The sequence below is a fragment of the Protopterus annectens genome, chromosome 7.part0 (genome assembly GCF_019279795.1).
Source record: "Protopterus annectens isolate FY-2018-M chromosome 7.part0, PAN1.0, whole genome shotgun sequence".
Taxonomy (NCBI): Eukaryota; Metazoa; Chordata; order Ceratodontiformes; family Protopteridae; genus Protopterus; species Protopterus annectens.
Window position 1 is genome coordinate 1,918,073,166 of NC_056739.1, and position 20,636 is coordinate 1,918,093,801.

A 20,636-nucleotide genomic window follows, 5' to 3' on the forward strand; every position below is an offset into this window, starting at 1 on the left:
ATCCCCAATAGAACCAAGGCACTCTCCTCCAAAAAATGGAAGCCAATCTGGTGGTCCCCTGCCATAAACAAACTTTACAACAAAAGGAAGAAACTGTTGCAGAAAAGAGGAAAATCCCAAGATGCAAAAAACTCTCTTACCAGCCTCAGTAAGAAGCTGAGATACCTCAAAATCCTCCAAAGCTAGTTACGAAAATAAAATTTCCAAAGATTCCAAAGACAACCACAATGCATTCTATAGCTATGTCACGAATCTAAATGGCAATTGTCAGATCTATTCTGAGCTACACCAGAGTGGCATTAAATATACTGATCCCAAGGATATTGCCAATATCCTGGCAGATCTATTCAGTGCAAACTTCACCTCCCTCTCACCCCTTAAAGGGCCCATCTCAATACCGAAAGATTGCCAAATTCCGGTAATAACAACCACACAGGTAAAAAAATGCACTCTCCAAAGCTAAGAATACAGCATCCATGGGGCCAGACAGCATCCCAGGCTGTGTATTACATGAACTACAGAATGAACTGGCACCTCACCTAAGTGTCATGTTTAATCATAGCCTCACCTCAGGCTTCATGCCCACTGAGTGGCGCACAGCTACAGTTATCCCACTCCACAAGGGTGGATCCACTTTGGATCCCGGGAACTAACTCCCCATTAGTCTGAAGAGCCTGATCTGCAAGGCCATGGAACATATTATCATGGAACTTATAAACAAAGACATTGGCAACCTTCAAACACTGGACACCACACAGTTTGGGTTCGTGAAGGGCCGATCTTGTCTCCTGAACCTGATTGACTTCTTCGAATCAGTCTCCATAGCCGTGGACAAAGGTAATGTGGTCCACACAGCCTATCTGGACATCGCCAAGGCCTTTGACACCATCCCCCACTCTGGAATCATAGATAAACTTACTAAGCTGGGCATTAATCCCTACGTCACTTGGGTTGCCAACTGGCTTACTGACAGAACCCACACTGTAAAAGTAGCCGACTCCAAATCCAGCTCCAGACAAGTGGAGTACCTCAGGGTTCAGTCCTGGGACTGCTCTTGTCTGGCATCTACTTCTCTGAAGTATAGGCCAACGCTAAGGGACTCTGGCTAACAAAGTTCGCAGATGACTGCAAACTGGAAGCCATTATTGAATCCCCAAATGATGTGGATATTCTACAAAAGGGCCTTACAGAAACAGATGCTTGGTTCCAGAGCCATGGGCTCTAGCTCAGTGCCAAGAAATGTATAGTTATCCCCTTTGGGGAAAAAAACATGTACCCATGAACTACCACATAGGTGGCAGTACACTAAACACCGAAAGTGTGATAAGAGACTTGGGGACACAGGTGGATGGTGGTCTCGCCTTCGATAACCACATCGCCACAACAATCAGGAAATTCTTTTATGTGGCACACCTCATCACTAAGGGCTTTTCATCCAGAAAAAAGGAGGTCATTGTCCCACTGTACTCATCCCTAATTAGACCCATTATAGAATACAACGCCCTGTTTGGTATGTACCTCTCAAGACATCTGCAACAACGGGAAAGGCCTCAGAAATACCTCACTAAAGGAATCACAAGCCTAAAGCAGATGCCCTATGCTGACCATCTAAAAAAAACTCCACCTATACTCTGTCGCATATAGTCTACTCAGAGGCGATCTCTGCTTAACATACAAGGCCATGTCAAACCCAGAGCTGTTGGACATGCTACACTTAAAGAAATCCCAATCCCCCGGAGACGCATACTCCAGGGATCTGAACCTTGTCATCACAATGAGCAAAACATGCCGGAGGGATAGGTTCCTGACCCAGAGACTCCCCAGACTCTGGAGTAGACTGCCCATACATGTCAAGCAGAGCGCCTCTTTGGCCCTCTTCAAAAAAAACCTTGATGAGTGGATGGGAGATAGGAAATTCACCCCGGGGATCACGTTAGTCACCCTGCGTGACAGGGGTCCAAGGAAGTAAATACTGTGGGAAGAAATAGCCAGGGAATTGTTATGGCTAGGCTTGTATAGGCCCTAGGGCCGATAGCCTAGTACCAACTTATGAACTGGACACTGCAGTTTAGCAGTTAATGAGGTGTGATCGTAACTGTCCACTGCCCAGATTTTTGCCTCGTGTTTGGTCTATTCCACATAAAATTTGTGGTTTTCTGGCAAATCAGAGTATTGAAGCAAATACATCCTGATATACGTTTGAGTTTGACTTTATTTCCTTCAGAAAATGCTAACACAAATTCTGTTCTAGCACCTTTCTAAGTTTATAACAGCAGTATTTAAAATGTCACTGTTTTTTGAGGATTTGCCGCCCCCCACCCCCACCCCATTATTTTAGGCTTTGTCCAGATCTCTTGCACTAAGAGGTTGAGAGGTATGGGTGTGATGCCTTACTATGCTTTGATTTTTATGATCATACTTAAGCAAGTATTAAACCCCTATAGCCAAGTGAAACCTTTGGCAATAGCTATGGTATCCAGCCCTTTAACTGGACTAACAGCATTTTAAAGTAGTTTTATTTAAAGAAAGAAACATACATATGCAGTGTTGTATAAAAATGTCCTTCAGGCTTTCTGATTGTCATTGCAAAGAGTATTTTTTTGTCTGCATTAATTTTTTTGTATTCTAATTATGAGGAACATCCGACCATTCTTGCACCTTGAAGATACCAGTGTTGGGTGCTGAGACTTGCAAGTCCTAGAAATATGTTTCTGTCTCTGCCAGCTTAAGTTTAATTCACCTGCAGTATTTCTATCACTGGGACTTGAGGAGGAAGCCAGTGACATGGATACTTTGCAAGTGCTTGTAATGAAAACATACTATAACAGTTCTCTTGACAGAGGCTGAGTTTTTGTCTGCTTAATAGCAGCTGACTGCCAGTATAGATGATTGTTTGCTTATTTTGTTCCATCCTCTCTAGCCTCTGTCTCTGGCTGTGGGTACTTTTACATTTTTGGTCTCTCAAAGGAGAGCTGCATTCTTGATATTAATCAGACATTAATCCTTGCTGACACCAGCTTTGCCCTCTTGCTGCCTTGGGTTTGCCTCCAAACCCATGTCATCAGCAGCATAAATGAATACAGTATATACCACTCCATCATTGAGATTCTTCCCCTGCCGCCCACAGTAATAGATAGTAAGGGGCTGCCCACAGACATAAAGGAGTGTAAGTGTAGGGCCCCGTTTTCCCAAGCCTAGTTGTATAGGCTGATGGGAGTTGGAAACTTTGTCTATGTTAAAATATTTTTCTAACGTATATAACATAATATTTTATCATTGTTTTGTAGGTGATATATTTTTATTGTTAAGAGCGAAGGCTTTGATCGTTCAGATTTCACGAATAATCTTAATAGTGGTTCTGTTTTTTTTTTTTTTTTTAATTTATATCAGATCATCAAGGACAAAAAGTACATTTTTTGGATGTTGAACTTAGCTGGGATTCTGTTGCATATAATTTTGTATTCATCGCAAAAATACTTTTGATCAGCTATGTTCATTAAAAGGGCAATCACCCAAGTTATATTAAGAAAAATATTCCACGTGGTCATTTTATTTAGAGCTTCACGGATGGTAGGCTGAGTTAGTGATTTTGAAATAGAGGTAGGTTTTATCACTCGATTATTTATATCTGGAGGTTATTCAATAGATTTATTAGAAACAATAGCAGCTGAAATCCATAAGAAAAGATCAGTTGAGTTTGCACCTATATTATTAAATGGATTTACTAAAAAGATGACTAATTCCCTCAAGTTGCAATCCAGCAGTCAGGATATTGTACCCAGATATTGTATAGACATAGCTGTGGACAGTGCTCCTGTTAAGAATATTATTAGCAGCAATTGGAAGGTTATCATGGGCAATGATTTAGTCAGGGTATTAGGTGACACTCCTTTTTTTGTTTACAAGAAGTATGGTAATATCAAACGGTTATTAGAACGTGACAGTACTAAAATGTCTTCACCTCATACTTCAAAGGGTGTTGAGACTTCTTAATGTAATAGTTATATCTGCAGGTACATTCATGAAGGGCCATATATTGCACTTGAACAGCTAGTTATGAAAACAAAATCGCCACTGATTCTAAAGACAACCACAAAGCATGCTATAGCTATGTCAAGAATCTCAATGGTAACACTCAGATCTGCTCTGAGTTACAGCACAATGGCACTCAATATACAGAACCAACTGATATTGCCAACGTCCTGGCAAATAGGTTCGGTGCTAACTTTACCCTCCTCTCACCCCCTAAAGGGCCCATCTCTGTACTGGAAGAATGCAAAGTTACTGCAGTCATGGCTGCACAGGTAAAAAAACACACTCTTCAAAGCCAAGAACACAGCATCCCAGGCTGCGTTCGACACGAACTACAGAATGAACTGGCACCCCACCTAAGTACCATGTTCAATCATCATAGCCACCTGTCAGGCTTTGTGCCCACTGAATGGCACACAGTAATGGTTGTCCCACTCTACAAAGGGGGAGCCACCACGAACCCCGGAAACTACTGTCCCATTAGCCTGACGAGCCTGTTCTGCAAGACTATGGAACATATCATCATGGAACCTATAAACAATGACATCACTAATCTCCAAACTCTGGACCCCACCCAGTTCAGGTTTGTAAAAGGCAGATCATGTCTCCTAAACCTGATAGACTTCTTTGAAGCGGTCACCAAAGCTGTAGATGAGGGTGAGGTGGTTCACACAGCCTATCTAGCTCTCGCCAAGGCTTTCAACACCATCCCCCCACTCTGAAATTATAGATAAACTCACTAAACTAGGTATAAATCCCTATGTCACAAGACGGGTTGCCAACTGGCTCACTAACAGAACCCACACTGTGAAAGTAGCAGACTCCATATTCGACTTCAGAACAGTGACAAGTGGAGTACCACAGGGTTCAGTCCTGGGTCCTCTCCTGTTTGGTATCTACCTCTCTGAAGTACAGGCTAACACAGAATGTCTTTGGCTAATGAAGTTTGCAGATGACTGCAAACTAGGAGCCATAATCAAAACTCCTAACAATGTAGACATCCTACAAAAGGGCCTCACTGAGACAGATGCCTGGTGTCAAAGCCATGGCCTCAAGCTCAATGCCAAAAAGTGCATTATCATCCCTTTTGGTAAAAACTCTGTACCCATGAACTAACACATAGGCAGTAATCTACTTAACACCCAAAGTGTGATGAGACCTTGGGACACAGGTGGACAGTAGTCTCTCCTTTGATAATCACATTGCCACAGTAGTCGGGAAATCCTTCTACGTGGCACACCTCATAACAAAAGGTTTCTCATCCAGGAAAAAAGAGGTCATTGTTCCCCTCTACTCATCACTCATTAGACCCATTATAGAATATAGCGCCCCTTTTGGTATGTACCTCACAAGACATATACAACAACTGGAAAGGCCACAGAAATACCTCACAAAGAGGATTACTGGCCTCAAACAGATGCCCTACGCTGACAGTCTCAAAAAAACCCTGCTTTACTCCAGCGCATATCGCCTACTTAGAGGCGCTTTCTGCCTAGCATACAAAGCTATGTCAAACCCAGAGCTGCTGGACATGCTCCACTTAAAGAAATCCCAATCCCTCCGAGATGGACGCTCTAGGGACCGAAACCTTGTCACCACAATAAACATGACATGCTGGTGGGATAAATTCCTGTCCCAGAGACTTCCCATACTCTGGAACAAACTACCTATCTATATCAAACAAAGCTCCTCATTAGCACTCAAGAAAAATCTTGATTGGATGAGAGATAGGAACTTCACCCCGGAGATCACTCCTGTGGCTCTGCTCGACAGGGGCACAGGAAAATAATTTTCTTGGGTGGCAAAAGCCAGGGTACCTTTTTGGCTAGGTTTATATAGGCCCTAGGACCAATAGCCTAGTACCTACCTATGAACACATGGCCTATCACATTAGAATTCCAGGTAGATTCAATTGTAATACAACTGGAGTGGTTTACATTGCTGTGTGTTGTGGGTGCCCAGCCTTCTACGTAGGTGTGACCACGAGATGCCTGGGCAAGAGAGTTAATAGGTTCATAGGTAGGTACTAGGCAATTAGCCCTAGGGCCTATATAAGCCTAGCCAAAAAGGTACCCTGGCTTTCGCCACCCAGGAAAATTATTTTCCTGTGCCCCTGTCGAGCAGTGCCACAGAAGTGATTCCTGGGATGAATTTCCTATTTCTCATCCAATCATCAAGATTTGTCTTGAAGAGTGCTAATGAGGAGCTCTGCTTGATATAGATAGGTAGTCTGTATGGGAAGTCTCTGGGACAGGAATCTATCCCTCCAGCATGTTCTGTTTATTGTGGTGACAAGGTTTAGGTCCCTAGAGCGCGTGTAGTTAGGAGGGATTGGGATTTCTTTAAGTGGAGCATGTCCAACAGCTTTGGGTTTGACATAGCTTTGTATGTTAGGCAGAGATCGCCTCTGAGTAGGCGATATGCGATGGAGTAAAGCTGGCGTTTTTTGAGACGGTCTGCGTAGGGCATCTGTTTGAGGCCAGTAATCCTCTTTTGTGAGGTATTTCTGTGGCCTTTTCAGTTGTTGTAGATGTCTTGTGAGGTGTACATGCCAAAAGGAGCATTGTACTCTATAATGGGTCTAATGAGTGATGAGTAGAGGGGAACAATGACCTCTTTTTTTCTGGATGAGAAACCTTTTGTGATGAGGTGAGTCACCTAGAAGGATTTCCTGACCACTGTGACAATGTGATTATCAAAGCAAAGATTACTGTCCACCTGTGTCCCAAGGTCTCTTATCACACTTTTGGAGTTAAGTAGACTACCACTTATGTGGTAGTTCATGGGTACAGAGTTTTTACCAAAGGGGATGACAATGCACTTTTTGGCATTGAGCTTCAGGCCATGGCTTTGACACCAGGCATCTGTCTCAGTGAAGCCCTTTTGTAGTATGTCCACATCGTTAGGAGTTTCGATTATGACTCCTAGTTTGCAGTCATCTGCAAACTTTGTTAGCCAAAGACCTTCTGTGTTGGCCTGTACTTTAGAGAAGTAGATACCAAACAGGAGTTTGTTGAACACATTTATGCTATAAAGGTCGAAGATGATAAAAATGCCTTGTATAGGCATTCTGTTATATGTTCAATCTATAGGAAGTTTACTTTTACCATCTTAAATTTAGTGAAAAAAGATACGAGAGGTGGTAATTTAAAAAAACAGGTGGAAAAGAGAGACTGAGTTGCAAATTAGGTTAGCTGCTCATCATCTACTTGGTTTAAATGACAGTTTTCTGTCAACTAAAAAATTTTTTATAGTTGAACTATTTATTTAATAAAGGGTCAAGTTAATTATCCAGTACATTGACATGGTTTTATTACATAGTTGTTTAACTGACTGGCTTAATTGCTTGAACTTTAGTCTGTTTATGTGATTGGGTGGTTCAGACCTTTGCTGTTGTATATAACAAGTGTGTTTTTATGGGTTGTTCATTTTCTGATGAAGTCTTCAGATGAATAGTGACTATTAAATGTTTTACTACGCTAAAAAGAAGTTCTCAGCTTGTCATCTCCATATTGCACTTCCAGTGTTTTTTGGCTTTGTTGTTTGTTTTACACTGGTTTCCTGGATTTACGCAGTTTTTAACTTGTAATATTTGGTTCTTTATATTGTAGTCAGGACTTTATCCTTGTGTGCCATGGGATGAGGATAAGTGCTGAGGCATTTGTGGGCATAGCCGGCCTTAGGCATAGGCCAACTAGGCAGCTGCCTAGGGTGCCACTGTAGCAGGGGCGCTTTTCCACTATTTATTTGGTGTTGGTAGACCAGGATGGAGGCACCAGATGGTGTGGTAGGGGGTGCAGTGGAGCCCTTTTCCCTAGGGCACCAGTTGACCTAAGGCCGCTCCTGTTTGTGGGGCAGAATGTGCGGTTTAGAAGAGTTCTTCCATCTTGTGTGTGCAAGGGCTTACCTTTAAGAAAGAAGGAAACATCAATGGTATTGACATGTCTAGTACAGAGTGATAAAGAGTCGGAAAGTCTGTAAAGGTTAGTCACAATCCTGCTGTTGAACCCCATTACTCATAACAGTGGACATCAGAACTTTGGAGACTTCTCTAGAATCAATCCTATGTGGAATAAAGTAAGATGACCTCCTTATTGTGTGAAAGGCAGATATGCCTGCTGTACTCTACTGCCATCATTATAATGATAATTAAGAGAGGAAAAAAGGCCATACAGAGTAGTCACTATAGTAGGAATTCTGGAAAGAAGCAATAGCTTTAGTGGGGTAGATGAAAACAATTATCTTAAATCAAAGGGTTAATGATGGTTCCAAAAGTGGTGTGTATGTGTTTGTGTGTGGTTTATTTTAAAGTGCTGTTTATTTTTGCAGAAAAAATATTTGCTGTTTAATTTGTGGGGGGAAAATGATCGCCTGCGCTTGCAGAAATCGTTAAGAGATGTTGCTGAATTTGAATAATTGGTTTCAGTAGTGCTGTCATTTTAAATGCATAGAGTAGTTGACAACTAAAAATGAGACCGTGTTAAAGTGTAGTTTTTTTCAAAGTTTAAAATGGGCTGAATTTTTACAACTGTAATTTGAGCAAAAATTATTGCTAACTGTCTTGCTTTACTGACTAAACATCAAAATGATTAGTTGGTAGCCATTATAAGGCAAGGCATTTGCCTTCGCACTTGATATTATCCAGTTCCCATGAGAAATAATAGGACAATTTAAATCGGAAGACATCTGTCACAGCAGTCTTCTAGCAGTGCCACGTTTAACAAATGCCACTGAGCTGACTGGTGTGCTTTGAAGATGCTGATTAGGGAAGGAGTGTGCCCACTGACAGTTCTCACACTTCTAGCAAAGGTGGAGGGGTGGATCCCCTTCTCCTACTCCAAAAACGTGGTGACCCTACATATGCTGTATATGCAAGCATTAATCGCATTAGGTTAGATACATTTCATCACTGTAAAACATCCACTTAAAGGAGTAACTGCTACAGGGATATGTGCTTTGGGCATTAGGGTAATGCTTACTTCATATCAATGGAGGGGTGAATTGTGGCTTAGTCTAGCTGGAAAACTCAAAAGCAGACTGACCCCTACCATGTCATTTAGGGTCAGCAGAAAACAGGAGGTACAATAACTAGTTATAGTAGTGCAACAAAGAGAATAAAGTTGCATAGGTCAGGCCATTGTCTACCTGTACCCATCGAAAATGCCCACCAGTGATGTAGAACAGATTTTTTTCACTTATTTAAAAATGTGAATACTGTCACTGAAGTAAGGTGTTTTTGGAAGGAAAATATTGACCCTGTATATTGATCCCTGATTATAGTTTTTTTAATTAGGCGATGGTGACTAGAATCACTGAAAATACCTTGATTCCAACAATATTGTCTGTGTGCTCCCACTGGAAATAATAGGAAAGTGTTAAAGTTGATAACAGTGGAATGTTTTTAATTCCAGCATTTCTAAGGCATGTCTGGAAGTCAGAGAACAGTGAAGAAACCAATGTCTTTTGCAGTGTGTAAGTCAAAAGGGAGCATCAAAAAACTTTAGTCCTGTCATAACAGAAATTCTTTCATGTTCATCTGTGTCTCCTGTAAGAAGCAATGCTTTAGATATTTGAGTAGGTTACTGGAATCACCAGATCACCAAAACTTCAAAAATAATCTGTGGGTGAAGGCTCGTTACCATAAATAACTCTGTTCTGAACTTGAGATAAAATGCTCTAAGAAAAGCATCAAAGCGTGTATTTTCCAGAAGTTTCAGATACTGGTAAAGACGGTCAAGAGATTTCAAAATGGATTGCATGCAATCATTTCATACACAGTACTCTATATGCAGCCCTAAACGTACATCTGTGAAAAAGCTACAGTAAATGCTCAGTTAACTGGAACTCAAGCAACCAGAGCACTCAAGCAACCCAAAAAAAAAAAAAATCGAAGAAATGCAGTACATTTTTCATGTGTTGCACCTTGTCTCCCCACCCCACCCCACCCCCTTGCAGAAACATACCTTGTTTTTAGAGTTTGAGTTTATCCGGCATCTACCAATCCCCATGGGTGCCAGTTAAGAGAGTTTACTGTACAGTGCAGAAATGGAACAGACTTGGTGATGTTATTTTTGAAGTATGAGACAGTTACTATGTGCCAAGTGCTGTGCTTCAGTCTGTCATTGTATAGACTTTGAAGTTTTGTTAGTGTGTGGATGAAAATAGTGAATCCTCTAAAATGGCCTCTTGTCTCTTCTCTTCTACAGTTTTTGGTGAACAGTGTGGGGCAGATGGCAGCACTGTATGAAAATGTTGTAGTGAATGAAGGATCACCAATTCTGCGAGATTTAGTTCTGAGTCCAGATTTCCAGTTCATTTATGTCATGACAGAGAAACAGGTAAGCAAATTTGTACATTTTCTTTTTACATTGTACCAGATGGACAGCATTTTTATTTTGTTCTGTGATGTATTTCAGATTGAGTTTGGAGATGCTGCCGAGTTCATTAAACCATTGTAGGTGTACTCCCCTTGCTCAGCAAATGTGAGTAAAATCGATGAAATGGCTGGATCACTTTTTGGGGAGGGTTTATTTATTTATTTACCCCCCCACCCCCACCCCCCGGCCATACCTTTGAAATTGTTAGCGGTAGGACTCTTCCAACACACACACACCCTATTTGCTTTGTTAGGTCTTGTGTCAATAAAGAAGTTGTCTGTTTGAGATCTTTCATTAAAGTACAAATGTAGTTTTGTTAAGATTTTTGTTTTGGCTTCAAAACCATCCCATGAAGGGAAGTTAGATTTCCAGATCTGTGAAATCCTTCTTATATTTTAGGTCTCTCATTCATTCTACAAAGTGGCAGGGTGGCTGCAGCTTTCCCCCCCAGAAATGTTAATCTTTGATTTGTATTTAAACAAATCTATTGTCTGATGTACTTTGGAGAGGTCAGTCTATGTTCTTTTCCTGCCACATTTTGATGAAAGAGGAAAGGAGTACTCGCCAGAAGGTCTTCATACTGGACAGCAGAAGTCTGAGTATTTCTGGAAGGCATTGCATGTTGGCAGGCACTGCTGCGTTAGTCTTGGTGTAGATTGCTGTTGGGACGTTAGCCACTGAAGGCTTGATGTCCATTTCAAGTTTCAGAGGTCAGCATCCTCCCATCCTAACCCCATCTCCAAGGGACAATACATTTATTATAAAAAGGCTAACATTCATCCATTTTATTTTAGATTGTTTTTGTAGTGAGTATACTTTTTCATAACATTAGTAGTCTGGTCTGCTGTGAATATTAGAGAACATTTTTTGTTATCTTTTAGTGCTTAGCTGGTTATGGCAAGTCACAGGTGGTGTGATTTAGAAGGGTTGGATGAAAGATTAAGTATTTTCTACATATAGCTCGTCATAGTTTTTGCATTTTTTGCCAAGGGCCTGTGCACATCATACAAAGTTGTACTTTTTTTTTCTAAATTAGTTTGATGAAGGGAGCATTATTTAAACAAGAGGAGAGAGAGAGTCAAGCCCTTGATTCATACCTCCATGGCATCTTCCAGTTTGCCCCAACATCCTTCGTTCTTTCCAGTGGTCATCTTAATTTATTTCTCCTGAAGGCCAGGGGCCTGCACTAATGCTGTTTAAACTGCTTTAGATTTTTGTTGAGTGGCTTTCCCCTCTGTTGAAACAGTTGGTGAAGTGATGGCCCCTCAAGGGGGTAGAGGTTGTTTAATTATTTTGATTGGTTAGTTGAAATCATTAATCCTTAAATGGCTGTTACCATATTTTCATTATCCACAACCTCTTGCATAACCTCATAACAGAGGTCATTCACAACATGAAATGAGCAGTTTACAGATGTCTTACCTTCCTGTGTCTGGTGAATATGTTCTGTAAATTATTGCATTTATTTCTGACCTGTTTCGAAAACCATGGCAGACTGTATTTGGCTTTGTGGAGTTAGCATATAAAATGCTGTTTTCAGTGTCAGTACTCCTGAAATAGATAACACTCTCTCATACCAAAAAGTGGGTAGTGTAAGGCTTCTTCATAGAGCTTAAAACATTTTGGTGTGGAGTGTTCTCCATTTATGTGAAAAAAAAGTTCCCTTAGCAGTACAGCTTTTAGTCATATTCTGTATTTGTTTATTTTTTTAAATGCAAACCTAAATTTAATAAAATCAGAATGAAGAATTGCTTCCTGCAAACTGTTTCATACATGCTTGTTCTTTTTTGTTCGTTATTTCAATATGCATTTCGATACAAGAAAGCTTTTCACCTGGATTAGAATGGAGGCAATATTTTGGCAGACAGCGCCAAAGAGCTGACTGCATTCTAACACAGTTTTAGAGCAAAGCAGAAATCATTTAACAGCAGACAAGTTGAATGCAAATAAACTGTATTATATGTTTGTGGGAATTGGACATCTAAAATGGAAGTAGCAGCTGCTAAGATGTCTGGTAAAACAAAACATGTACCCATTTCTACCTCCAATCAGAAGAATTGTTTTCCTTTCATGTGCATATTTACAAGCATTCATACACTTCATTATAAGCGCACTTTGAAGTGTTCTGAAATGGTAATGACTATAGAAGGAGAGATGTCATCTCTTGTGTCAGCATGACTGGCAGACGGTAAAGCAGCCTTGAGTGGTTGTGCTGTCTGTGTGGACATAACGTTTGTGTCTTTCATTAGGTATCCTTTGTTCCAGGCTGTGTTTGGCTGTACAGGAATACATGATTTTGAAGTCCCATGGGACATTTTGCAGCATAGTGAATGTCTGATTCATTTGCAAGCATCTCTCCCACTTCATACTCATCACTTGTCTAATAAATTGTGGCTCTGTCATTTTTAGACCAAGTCCGTATTTTGTATGCAACTGTATCCTTCTTTTTGGTTTGCTGTAGAGACCCATTGGAAATGAGTTCTGTTTGTTGTTAAAGCCATTTTTTTAACTTAAAGTAGCCGCTGGTTTCAGTTGTCTGTGTTGGCCAAGACAGACCAGTGCGAGCAGAGTTAAGTCTTCAGTGGTATTTGGGGAACAGCAGAGTAATGTACGGTTTTCTCATTATTGAGTAACATTTTTGAGCTTGTCTTCATGTAGAATTTATGCCACTATGCTGGATCATCTCTTGTAAACACTAATAATGGAAAAAAAAATTTTTTTGGCTGCTCAAGTCCCACGTGTCGCTTTGCTTCCTTCCACATTCTGAGAGACATCACTGTTATCATTGCTTTCGTAGAGGTCAGGATTTCATTTTATTTTATATACATCCACTATTCTCAGTACTTTCCACAGCAAGCATATCAGGAGTAGAACAAAATAGACGGGAGTGAAGTCAGATGCATCCCATCAGGTTCTCTGTCTTCACCATAGACTCATTGACAAGATATGTGCCAGAGACCTCCACCTTGTGACAGCCACAGCCTTGTGACTCTTCTCCCTTCTCAACCACTGGACCAGCACCCGGACTGCTCTTCAGTACCTTAGATGTTATGTTGTCCTATCTTGCTGTAATTCTTGCTGGTTGGGTTCGGAGCCATTCTCTGCCCCGATTCAGCCAAGTACTAAAGCTCAAGAGCTTCCACTGCCTCGAGGCTAACCCCCTATCCCATGATGATCTGGGCCAAATCCCCAGATCTCGTTTGCCGCTCAAGCATCGAGGTTGCTGTCTGGTTGGCTAAGTAGACTAAATTTATATTTTTTCACTGTTGTTTCCTTGTTTTTTTCCTCTCTCTTTCACTTTAACAGTTATCGTGAGTCTGCGTTAGGTCTTGTCCCTATTCTTTACTAGTTTTGAGAGCGCTGTTTAAGTTAGAGGGCTCTCTCGGCCTGTTTGACTTAGAGGGCCGCTCTCCCTATCCCTTTTTGTTTACTGTTTTCCTTACTGAGAATCTGTACTCAAAGTTTCTCTCTATCTTCCCCTGTCATAATCCTAGAGAGCACCATTTAAGTTAGAGGGCTCTTGTGGCCCGTTTGACTTCGAGGACCGCTCCTTTCCCTCCTTTCTTCTGTTAAAAAAAAAAACCTTTCCTATAAGATAATTTTTCTGCTGTAGTACTTTCACCTGTCAGTAACGGTTCCTTTTTGGATAATGTCTAAAGAAAAAGACCATCGACCTCCTGGGTTTAAAAAATGTGATAGATGTACCCATAAAATGTCCACCCCTGATGGCCATACTAGCTGGGTCTACTGCCTCGGTAAGGTGCATTTACAGGACCCCTGCACTATCGGTCATGCCTTTAGTAGCAGGGTGCTCCATAAAAGGAAGAGGAAACTGATAGGGGTTTAGTGAAAGGGGCTTTTCAGGAGTCTTTAGACAAAGGACAGAGCGGCAAATCTACCTTCCTTTCTTCCTCTAAGATGCACACTACCAAAAGACCGGATTCTTCGGCTCCGTTGACTGAGCCACCTACAAGGATTGCGACATCAGAACCGAGGGCTCTCTGTTCTGACACAACCATTACTTCTGCGGCTCCAACAGTGTACTCGGAGCGGGCGGAAGCATGTAGTAGGAGACACTTCCCAGTCCTGGAGCCTGTCTCACCTATCTTGAGATTGCCCATTTTGGTTCGGGGCAGATCTCCTTCCTTATCCACCCATTCCTCCAGGAACTTATCTGATGAAGACGTGGAGCGGGTGGTTGAGATTACTAAAAACACCAGTCCTGGCAAAAATGTTGTAGTCTCCGGACCCAAAGGTCTCGGAGCCATCCATACCTACATGCCCTGTTGTGATTCCTCCTCCAACCATCTTAGCATCTTCGGAGCCTGAGAGCTCTGATCTGATAATTTTGGAACTGTCGGCATCGGGAGCCCCGTTGGAATCTTCAGTGCTGACTGCTCTAACTTCCTCAGATCCATCGGAAGGCAAGGGGTCTGGAAGCCATGCTCACGGGTCGGGGGGGGGTCGGCACGGACTGTCTGACCTGACTCTTCCTCTCGGTGCCTCGACTAGGTTGAGTTCGGCTCCCACGTCAACTTCAGAGCAGTCTGCCTTGCCTCTGAGTCGGCCCTCAGTTGCTTCGGAGCGGGGTGGGAAGGCTTTTGAGCTGATGGAGAAGGCGCTGTCACCTCAGACCACCCCACTGTCGGATCCAGTCTCTCATCCCTCCCAGGTGCCAGTGATAATCTCTTCACCTCCACCTCTCCCTAGGCATAGAGACCTGGAGCCTCAGGGGAGTCCCTGTTTGCTGCGTCTCTTCTGAAACCTCATCGGAGTACCTCTCCGAGGAGGTCCATAGGAAGAGACTGCAAAAGGAAGCACATAGACTCCCCTGAGTCTGTCACCTCTTATACCAACTTGGATGAGTCTGAAAGGGTCCCCAAGGTCCCCCTCTGAGGATGTATCCTTGGCTGACATCCTGGAAATCCTGAAGCAGAGGGGTGACTAGCAGCCCATCAACCCTTCGGAGGATGTATCTGTATACCTGGAGGCTTTTCCGTCTCACCTTTCCACCTCCTGGGTGACTCCCCCCCCCCCCCCCCCCCTATGATAAACTGCTAGGGGTCATATCCTATAAGGCCCGGACATCGCTTGATACAGTAGAGCCTGTTCAGAGGAGGCCCAACAAGTTTATTACTGCTCCCTCGGATAAAGGATTTTTGATGAAAGGTGTCCCTGTAGATGCCATGGTGGTGGCACCAGCCACCAAGAAGGGACTCTGAGACCTCTTCATCTGTTCATCCTCCTAACAGAGAGTCTAGGATTATGGACAGATATAGAAAGCGTACCTTCTTTTCAGCGGCCTTTATCCTATGGTCGGTGAACTACCTTACCCATTTTACGAGACTTCAAAGGGATCTCCTGCAGGAGCTAGGAGATTCCCTTCAGGGTACAGCAGCTTCGGGGTCCGCAGATAGTGTCTTTGCAGCTCTCCACCCTCACTTCCATTGCAGTCTCCTCCATGAGACTAATTTCTTAAGCAGTGGATGGAGCGAGTAGGGCTGCAGCAGCAGGAATTTCCCTCGGGAGACATTCCCGGGTTCGCCTTTTTGCCGAACCCTTTAGTTCTTCCTTCACCAACACCCCCTTTGATGGTTCATCCCTTTTTGGACCAAAGGTAAAGGATAATTTAACAAGGTGCAAGCAGGACAGGAAAACCTTATTTGCCATGGGAGTCCGTTTTTCTGCCCTGTCTAGACCTTATCCATAACATCAGAAGGGCAGAAAAATGTGGTTCCTCACATCCCAAAAAGGTTTTTCTGATGCAGGTGGTGACTCTTCCCCCAGGGGCAGAGGGGGAAGCTGTAATGGAAGACGCCGACCTCGCGGCAGAGGGGGTCTGCAAAACCAGGGGACAGAGATGCACACTCTGACAGGCTGTCCCAGCGCTCCAGAAAGGAGGACCATCTGCTTTTTTCTGGAGGCAGTTGGGGGTCGATTGTCACTGTACCCAAACATCTGGCAAGAAGTTTCCAGAGACAAATACATACAAACAATAATATCCAGAGGTTATTACATACCCTTTAATACCTCCCCACCAAAAAAAATCTGTCATTACCGGATGTTCCACCGGCCAAAAGGACCATGCAACACAAGAGGTAATCTATGTTGCTAGAAAAGAGTCATCCAAGAGGTCCCCGCAGACCAAATAGGATCCAGGACTTACTCAAGATGCTTTTTAGTTCCAAAAAAAGACAGGGGACTGGAGATCCATTCTAGATCTCAGCAAACTAAACAAATCAGTGAAGAAATCAAAGTTCTGGATGGTAATTCTGCAGTCAATCTTCCCGTTTATTGGGAAAGACAATTGAATGTGCTCAATAGATCTCAAGGATGCGTACTACCATATAAAGATGGACACGCGATTCAGGAGACACTTACGCTTTCGGCTGGGAGCCAGTCATTACCAATTTCAAGCCCTGCCCTTTGGTCTCACTACAGCCCCAGAGTGTTCACCAAATGCATGGCAGTGGTCACGACTCACTTGAGACATCAGGGATTCTGGGTGTTTCCATATCTAGACGACTGGCTCCTCACCACCACCACTATGCTCTACTACTTCAAACGAGGGACGAAACCTTGTCACTTTGCGCCAGACTAGGCATCACAGTAAACTAAAAAAAATCTGCCTTGTCGCCGTCTCAACATATTACCTTCTTAGGCGCAGATCTGGATTCAAAAAGCATGACAGCCAAACTTACCCCAGAAAGAATTCAGTCCCTTCACTGGCAAATCAGGATTTTGATGGCAAAGAGAAATGTTCAAGCCAGATTTGTGCTGCAAGTTTTAGGTACCATGGCAGCAGCTATCCTCCTAGTCCCGCTTACACGTCTAGACATGAGAGTTCTACAATGGTTGCTCTTTGCTCAGTGGTCAATGCAAAATTTTTCCTCTGTCATATCAGATTATCATCACAGAGTCATGCAAAAAAGATCTTCTTTGTTGGCTGCAGACAGATCAATTGTATTAGGGCCGTCCCTTTGTTTTTCCTCAACCAAACGCAGTACTGACCATAGACGCTTCCCAGATCGAGTTGGGGGGGCTTTATCTGGGAATGACAGTCCAAGGACTATGGCAAGATTAAGAAAGCCACTTGCACATACACGTTCTGGAGATGAGAGCAGTGCTTTATGCGTTGCAGGCATTTCAGAACTCTCATCCCATAGGAACAATTGCAATTCAGACAAGCAACATATCAATAGTGTGGTATATAAACAAGCAGGGAGGAACCAAATCTACCCACTATGTCGGGGGGCAAGAGTTTGGCAATGGGCGATTGCTTCTCAACGTTTTCGGATACCGCACATCCCGGGAAAATCCAGTGTGATAGCTGACAAGCTCAGCAGACCGATTCTAATGCCTCATGAGTGGTCTCTGAAATCAGAGAGTTTGGAAGTTATCTTCCAGAAATGGGGCCAGCCTTGCTGCGACATATTTGCCACATCCATGAATACCAAATGCAGCAGCTACTTTGCCCTCATTCCCCCTCCAGGGAAGTCACCAAGGGATGCACTGGTTCACGATTGCCCCCCCCCCCCGGATTACTCTTTGCCTCCCCCCCCCCTTTCCTCTAGTCACCAAAGTCATTCAGAAAGCCAGACTGTTGAAAAGCACTGTGATCTTCATTGCTCCTTACTGGCCTCGTCAAGTTTGGTTCCCCTTTCTCTGGACCCATCTGCTGGAGGAACCTTGGATTCTGGATCCAGTTCCAGACCTCTTGACCCATTCTTTGGGGCAGTTTCACCCATCTATCCAAACCCTCAAGTTGACAGCATGGCTTTAGTAATTCCACACATAGCTAGGTGTTACCCCTTTTCCCCTGCAGCGAGTCATATTCTCATTTCTTCCCATAAACCATCCATGAGGAAATTATACTCCAGTAAGTGGAAACGATTTTCATGTTGGGCTGCAAAACAGAACACAGAGCCTTTCGCAGCTTCCATATCTGCAGTTTTAGACTTTCTTACTGAACTGTTTGAAGGAGCTGTTGCAGCTACCATTAGGGTTCAATTGGCAGCCACTTCTAATTTCCATACTGGAGAAGTGGGAGTCCTGATTATATCTCATAGGTTATGTAAGGCTTTCCTCAAAGGTACCTTCTTACTCAGACCCCCAATTAGAGAACCCTCAGTCTCTTGGGATCTAAATCTCTTCGTTAATTTTACCACCCTTTGAGCCTGCATCATCTTGTGATTTAAAATTTTTGTTGTGGTAAACTCTCTTTTTAGTAGCCATAACCTCTGCCAGAAGGGTATCAGAGTTACAAGCTCTCTACTTGTCCTCCATATATAATTTTTCACAAGGATAGGGTCCCCTTGAGAGCTAATCCCTTGTTCCTTTCCAAAGTCTGTTCAGATAATAATTTGAACCTTTCCATTGAATTGCCAGTATTTTTTTTCCAGATTATAGCGACAAGGCAGAATTTAATTTGCACCAGCTGGATGCTCATAGAAAATTACGCTTTTACCTCCACAGGACAAAAGATTTCAGGAAATCCGACCAGCTTTTTGTGTCATTTTTGGACAAAAATAAAGGCTTTCCAGTTTCCAAGGTAACCTTATCTAAGTGGTTTGCTGATTACATTTGTTTCTGCTACAAGGGTAAGCATCTACCAGGAAAGGTAAGAGGACATTCCACTAGGGCAGTCTCAACATACTTTGCTTTTCAAGCTAGACTTCCTATTGATTGTCTATGCAGCTGCAAATTGGATGAGACCTCATACCTTTATCACTCATTACAAAGTAGATGTGGCCTCCCGGAACAGGTCTTCCTTTGGATCCACTGTATTGAAGAGTCTTTTTTTCCTGTGCCACTATAGGATAAAAGTGCTAGGGATGCTGTCCGAACCAGCAAGAATTATGGCGAGTTAGGACAACATAACATTAAGAAGTTATATACTCACCATAACGATCTGTTTGTTGCCCATCTCGCCTATGTTCTTGTGTCCCACCCTCCTACTCCCCATCCTGTATTCCTGGAGGAACTGGTGGACAGCTATATGCTATGCACATAGATGTCCTTCAAGAATGCAACTGCAGTCATAACATGTGGGTTGTCCTGCCTCAGGCAGCCCTCAGTCGGCCGGATTCCAAAGTCTGGGTCCGACGTCGGCTGATGTCGCATTTCTCTCCGACGTCAGAGCGGCTGGAGTATATAAGCATCAGCCGACGCCATTTTCTTCAGTCTTTCTTGCCGCGCGGTGCCCGAAGCAGAAGCAGTTCGCAAGTGCTGGTCGGTCAGCTCCTGTATTCTACGATACCAAAGTCATCAAAAAAGCTAAGTACCCCGTTGGGGACCTTTTCTTGCTCAGCCGATGTCAGAAATTACTGAAAAGGTTAACAGTTGTCTTTTTTGTGGTAAACAAATACCTCATAAGGATTTCCACTCTCTTACTGCCTCCCTTGCCTGGGCCCAGACCACGACGTCTCGGCCTGTGTAGCCTGTGCTCGCTTCAACAAGCGCACTCTCAGGCGCTGGGCGGAGTTCGCTGAAGATTTTTTCGGCGATAAATTTGCTTACACCATGCCGTCGGATCTTCCGACATCGCAAACTCCCAAAAAGCGAAAAGACCGGGACCGACATCCTCGGCCCGTGTCTACCACCGACTCCACGCCAAAACCTAGCGCGAGTGCTCCGGTTCCCTCTGAGACGGTCTCTCCACCGCTCCGAACCGAAGACACTGCATTACCGACGACTCTGATTCCAGACATTACTCCGACGCCAGTTAAAGATTTTCCTCCGGATACCGAAACCGAGGAAATGCCCAAGACCATTGCTGTAGACAAGGTCACTCCTGCACGTGGAGCTGCCAGGCCTCCTATGGCCATGTCTATTAAGGCCTACACTAGGGCTAAGGCAGCCAGCAAAACAAAGCATATTACTTCTAAATCCTTACCTCAGCCGACTCCGGAGACACAAATTATGTCCATGGCTGCTGATTTAATTTCCATGATTAGAGGTTCACAGGCCCATCCTGAGAGAGCATCTCAGCCTCCTCCTGATAAAAGGCCCCGGGTTGAACCCTCTGACCCTACTCCTTCAGATGAAGACTCTGAGGGCTCTGTCCACTCTGATAGCCAGGAAGAGCTCTTCCAGACCTATGAGGACTCGGATGCAGAAGATTCCATACCTTCGGCCTCCCCTCCTGAGGATATTTCTTTTGGGGAAGTTCTGCACACCATGAGGGAACATTTCAAGTGGCAGGGCCAGGAATATTCTGATTCCAGG

General features: G+C 43.4%; 1 protein-coding gene across 1 annotated transcript in view; it reads left to right on the forward strand.

Annotated features, from left to right (window-relative positions):
• The window catches only part of LOC122807260 (plexin-A1-like), a 2,134,283-nt gene that overhangs the window by 865,132 nt on the left and 1,248,515 nt on the right, over nt 1-20,636 (forward strand). Inside the window, exon 4 of the mRNA XM_044078363.1 lies at nt 10,239-10,370. Within this exon, the coding sequence (XP_043934298.1) occupies nt 10,239-10,370 (132 nt within the window). The remainder of the gene's footprint in view (nt 1-10,238; nt 10,371-20,636) is intronic.